This window comes from Nothoprocta perdicaria, unplaced genomic scaffold (assembly GCF_003342845.1).
Source record: "Nothoprocta perdicaria isolate Ctin4 unplaced genomic scaffold, notPer1 scaffold_132, whole genome shotgun sequence".
Classification (NCBI taxonomy): domain Eukaryota; kingdom Metazoa; phylum Chordata; class Aves; order Tinamiformes; family Tinamidae; genus Nothoprocta; species Nothoprocta perdicaria.
The window spans coordinates 800,883-806,882 of record NW_020454450.1 but is presented as its reverse complement, the minus strand read 5'-3'; the positions used below and the strand labels follow the sequence as shown (position 1 = coordinate 806,882).

Genomic DNA, 6,000 nt, shown 5'->3' with positions numbered 1-6,000 from the left:
CCACATGCTCTTCCACTAGGCATTTTACTAAATGAATATTATGTTCTGGGATGCAATTTATTTAAAAACATTTATTTTAGGCAAAATTAAACAGACATTTGAGATTACATAGAAATACAATTTCCAATCAAATCACTTAACCTTTCCATTAAAAATGCACTGTTGTGTTGATTTAAGTACTTCTGGATGGATCAATCAGTTACATAATATATAGCCATGCCATTTGCAGTCAACTATCATAAAAATCTGTAAAGAAAAGGTATTCTTAAAATGTGCAAATATTATCTTAGTATTGTTACCATTGATTATAAATGGCCACTAAATATATGCTCATTATGTAAAGCTTTTTAAAATACAATAAAAATACAAATTCTATTTGTTAAAAAAAGGCCATTGCTATGGCTACTAAACATCCTCATTATACAAATTCCAAAATACTATATGACAAACAAAATTATAAAGACTTTTCTTTATGAAACATATACTACTCTATTTGTTAGTGATTTTATATATATATATTTTTATATATATAATACTCTATATGAATGYAGAACGAAGGATAAAAGAGTGGAAGACTAACATAACGTAGAACATTAAGGCCCACATTCAGCAAGGTACTCGAGCATGTGCCAAACTTTAAGCGAAGGAGTAATCCCATTCATTTCACAGGACTTCAGGGAAGGCTGTATGCAGAAGTGCTTTGTTGAACAAGGCATAAACATATACGTGCAACAACAAATTTACAAAATACATTTTAATGTGTAAACCATAGCCTCTAAGATTAGAAGTGTCACAAAAAAAACCCCTCTCTTCAAAAGGAAACAAAATATCCAAAAAAAATGTGATTTTTATTTTTCCAGATCTAAAAACAGAGCTTCCAGAGAACTGAATTTAACTTATGTACAGACTGGATATTAAAATGCTAATGATAATACTTCTCTGGGGTAAGTGTAAAATGTCACTTTATTGCTTATGGTAAAGATTAGTGAAGAGTATGCATAGACAAGTTAGAATTAACCTTACAAACAGCCGAAAGTTTTGGTGTGCAATTATTTCTGTATCATCAGTTATAGTGGATATCAAGAACTTAAGTCACACTGAATACTTGCAATGAGCTTCAAAATTATAGAACATTTAACAGTTTAGCAGGCAGTGAAAAAACTACGCGATGGACCTAGACTGTAGACACTCTGGTGTTGCAAGTAACTTGAGTGATGCCAGTAAACATAGTGTCTGCTTATGCATAAAATTACATAAATATTCTGATCCTTCTGTGATATTATTTTTAAATTGTGATTAACACCTAGTGAATTACAAATTATACACTTTATGGCTTAACAAAAAATAAAATCAAACCATTGGCAACAACTTCGTCTACTCTGCGATTTAACAGTCCTTCTACATTATTTAAATGTCAATAACAGACTAACAATGTTTGTTTCTAAAATGCAAATAACAGTTCTAAAGAACTTCTGAATTTAATGAACTAATAACAACATATATGCTGCATAGTAACCATACAGTAATACATGGAATACAGATTAATCTTTTAAGCACAGATTAGCACTTTTTCATTGCAATTCCTTTTTTTTTTTTTTTAAATGAGATAAATAATATTACTGGTTGGACACTAAATAATGGCTTAAGAGCTTCATTTCAAAACTCCACTATGTGAAATATTAAGTAAAAATCGTGCTTGCTTGTCTGCTAACAGAGAGGTATGCATGAGCTTTCCAATAAACTTTCCCAGGCCAAAGAAACAAACACAACACTAATTTAATTCATATTTCATAAACAATACAACTTTTTACATTTGTACAGGGAAATACTGTAACTAAACTGAAATTTTACAGAAGCAAACCTTACAGGAATTAACATGTTGAAAAATATTTTTGGCACATAGATAGTATTTGTGAATATCTGTTTGGAATTAAAAAACACCGAGTAAGAATTTCATATTTAGTTTCTTGCCATCAGCACCTGCTGTCTAGTGGGTCAAGACAAAACACTGTGCCTTCAAGGGTTAATCCCATTTTGAACCCCTCCTGCAATGAAACAAGACATAGTTAGTAAAGAAGAAAGCAATTTCTAGGGGATTATTGTTGCTTCTATATATGAGTTCATCTTTAGGCAGGCAAGCAGCATTCTGAGACTTTTCATAATGATACTTCAGAGTGAATCACAGATATTATATTGTCAGCAGATATTTAATGTGTCCCAGGCATTAACATATAAAACATTGTAACCCTAGCATGACAAGATATATACATAAAAGTGAAGAAAATAATGAAAATATTAAATATTCATATACATAAAACAAACAAGCCTGATTGCACCACATTGGTCTTGCATAAGACTCAATGATTGAAAAATTATAAGCAAGAAAACTCAATGCACAAACTATCATATCAACGCCTTAAACACTAAAGAAAACCTCAGAGCTTTGTTCTGAGCTGTTTACTGTGCTAATGTGGCAGGTGTATGTTCTATGGCCTCTATTATCTGAGCTTGGCTAAAAGGTGAATAAAAATACTACCAGCTCCACTGCAAATGCACCTAGTACAAATTTTGAGGATCTTAACTCCATGAAAATACAATGGTGATTAAGTACTAATAAATTTTCAACAAGGTCTGACCAAAATTCCTCTATTTCCTCACATTAGTTTCCTTAGTAGAAACATTTTAATGTTTCTAAGAGAAAGGCTGCCAACCTGCCAACCCCTCTGTTCAAAATAACTTTATTCTATAGGTAGCTCTGCTTTAAAAATATGCTTTGCACCAGTTCCAAAATAACATCTTTTAATAGTTTAATACAGAGACAGGGTTCTTGTTTTCATCTATTCTTTTTAAGTAGTTGAATAATTATGGCTTGACACTCAAAAGAAAAAAAGTCACATTTGAGTCAAGAAAAAAATCCGTCTCTTAGGTCAAAGTACTATAAAACTATACACAATGGGAAACAAGGGCTCTGCACAGAAATGCCAAGAGAACATTGACTCCAGGGGCACCGGTTGGGTAAACACACCACATTATTGCACAGTTTACCTAGAGTACTTGCTTGTGTGCTATGAGAATCAAAAAGTGTGCTTTTAGGCACACATCTTGTAAAACAAAATAAATTCTCTTGTAAAGCCATTTCAATTGGGATTAAACTCAAGTCTTTTCCCATAACTTCTAGAAGCAACTCAAAAGCAGACATTAGAGCTTTAAAGGATAAACCACAAGTCAAACTAATTTCATTTTGAACAAATTTAAATCACAGGCTAGAATTCTAAAAGTGTATGAATGTTTAATAATCCTACCAAGTACGACCATCAGGAGAATAATTCTGGGAAGTAAACCTCCTGGAGATGATTACCAAATGGCCCAGGATTTTCCAGAGTCTAGATTTTCCTAAAAGCAAATTTACCCAAGTAGATTATGAGCCAGACGCTACTGAACTGTAAGCCTTACCTAACCACACTGGTAACCAGTTTTCCTTACTCAGGTGACATGGAGTTGCCAAAGCTCAAGGGCATATTCAGCGTTCTGGTCTGTATTYCTCAAGAAGCTAAGCAATTCAGAAAATCTTCAGTCCAGTCAAAGCCTGGACAAAATGACTGCCATCAAATTCCTGCAGATCAAGAAAGCCCAGGCCATAGCAATCGCCATTCTCAATCCTACAAGTTTTGCAAAGTGACTTCTTAATTTTGGAATCTGCAAAAGTATTCTTTGGCAAACACGCCATACACTAAAAACATCCAACCAGCCGTAGTCAACCAAGCCATGAGAAAAGCTGGTTTTTAAGGGAAGGATCTCTTATGCTGAAGTGCAGTTGGTCTGTGATTAATGCACATGAACTATCCTATACTGTGGTTCTTCAGCAATGCAGAACAATTACAGATTTATGTCTACTTTCAGAAACACATTTCATACACCCAAACTATATGCTTTTCTCAATTCTTGTGGCTATCTTAAGGTGCTGTATGATTATTATGACACCCATGATACAGCATATGTCTGCTTTCAACTCGGCACACCAAAACCCAGCATTAACAGCTGTAAAAATAACCATGTCAGCTGGAAAGACTGGGGAGGAAAACAGATTCTCAGCTATGCTTTATTATTTTCTATTAAACTATATTAACAGGCAGAATATATTTTCTTCAAAATGACATATAGTCAGCTTTAGTTCTGGATAAATACCATGTACATGTAAAATTCATTTTAATATATGGTATTTTAAATATTTTGCCTTATGAAATACAAAATTTCACATTCCAGTAACATGATCCTTAGCATAACACATTCCCTGCTCATTAAAACAACATGCATGCCACAGCCTCCAGTCCTTCAAAGGTTCAGGCAACAGCAACTCCTTACTTAGAAAATAATTAAAATCTACAGATTTCCAGGGAATGCAGAAAAGCAGCAACCCCTGACATCGGACAAGAGTGGGAACAGGAATAGCTCAGGMGTGAGGATCTACATTGTGCCTTCTCTCCACAAAGACACCATGAAGCAACCATTTTACTTCCAAGGTGATTTAACACAAGTACCGAACATGTTAGTTACTCCATGACAGTACTGCGCAAGACACAGGGTTAGTCTCTACAAGGGAGAGCAAAGCTCCTTTTCACTAGAAAAAAATAACTTCCAAACATCCTCCCCAAGAACCTCCATTTTTTGTTACTTCACAATAAACAAGGCATGTGAGTTTTTAACTGTGAAATAAAATTTCACAGTTTTTAACTGTGAAATAAGGCTTCAACAACAAAACACAACGTACTTCTACTCCATCACAAGGTAAATTTGCCAAAGTCAATCCTTGTGGCTCTCACTTGATCACTGCATAGTCTGACTGCGCTCAATGCACTTTAGGAGCCAAGAAACCGAGGATAAATTTATATGACTCTGGGAAGACCATCTACAGGGCTGAGAAAAACTTATTTCAGAGCTACATAACAGAAGTCTGCTGACTGCTTCAGGCCATGCAGGAAGAATGGTTTGCAGCTCCTGGAAGATCTTTAAGCTCTTTAAGATATCAACCACCTGAAAGTTTTTATAAATTATAGCAGCTGTTGCCGGTATGACTCATGATGGAGGGAAACTTCCCCTTTCTATGAGATTTCTGGGAAAATAGACACATTAATTTTATTAATGCTTGAATAAAGTCAAAGTTGAGAGGATGAAAATATGTTTGAGCATTAGGATGAGGGGAAACAGGAGACTGGATAGTCAGAGAGGTTTGAGCTGTTAAGTTCCGATCTCAGCATATGTTTGAGTTTTAATCTTTGAGCTCTCCAAAAAAGTTAAGAGCTTATATTGAGAAAGGGAGTAGAAAAACCATGTGAAACCCGGACCATCATTATAGTTTAACTATGAAAATATGTCACCAGTGGTCAAGAAACTTCACTGACTCTCATTAGGTTTGGAGTATTAGATGCAAATGAAAAGCATCTGCTACCTGAAGGGTCTTCTCCCCTTTGGTCTGCTTTCCTATTCCATCTTGCTCATGCATCTCCCACCTGACACACACCTYGAGGCAGCTCTTTCCATTTCATATTGGCAGATGTTGCTGAGGTTACACAGCTCCACATTAGAAAGGGGCTAAACCTTAGACCGGAGCCGCTGCGGCCAGGCCGTCCCTGGCTGCCGCCCAGGCAGCTTGCTGGCCACTCCACGAGCGCACGACGCGCTGTATTTAACGACGCGCTCTCAGAATACACTGACCACCCGAACTGTCAGGTGGGCGAGCAAACAGCTCGCCTTCCTATATTGAATCAAATACCTATTCACTACTACTCAGACTTAACTTTCAATATAAAGACTTCCTACCTCTTAACTTTCTATTTGAGCACATATCCAAGCATGGAAGATGATCAGGGGTTCCTTTAATGATCCTTACTGCTATATTTCTCTGAGCACACAGCAGTTGTGGCATTATTTTTTCTAGTGTTCATTTCATCCATCTCCTTTTAGGCCGTGTCTCACTCTACAATAGCTACCTTCTGCTCACTA

The 6,000-nt window shown here is 35.7% G+C and overlaps 1 protein-coding gene across 5 annotated transcripts in view; it reads right to left on the bottom strand.

Moving 5' to 3' along the window:
* Window positions 1-278: 278 nt before the first annotated feature.
* The window catches only part of GULP1 (GULP, engulfment adaptor PTB domain containing 1), a 95,007-nt gene continuing 89,285 nt past the window's right edge, over window positions 279-6,000 (bottom strand). For 3 of the 5 annotated variants that reach the window (XM_026033708.1, XM_026033711.1, XM_026033709.1), the window contains one exon: window positions 279-2,045. In XM_026033708.1, the coding sequence (XP_025889493.1) occupies window positions 1,974-2,045 (72 nt within the window). In that variant the 3' untranslated portion in view covers window positions 279-1,973. The remainder of the gene's footprint in view (window positions 2,046-6,000) is intronic. The other 2 variants (XM_026033710.1, XM_026033714.1) reach the window with 1 other exon arrangement.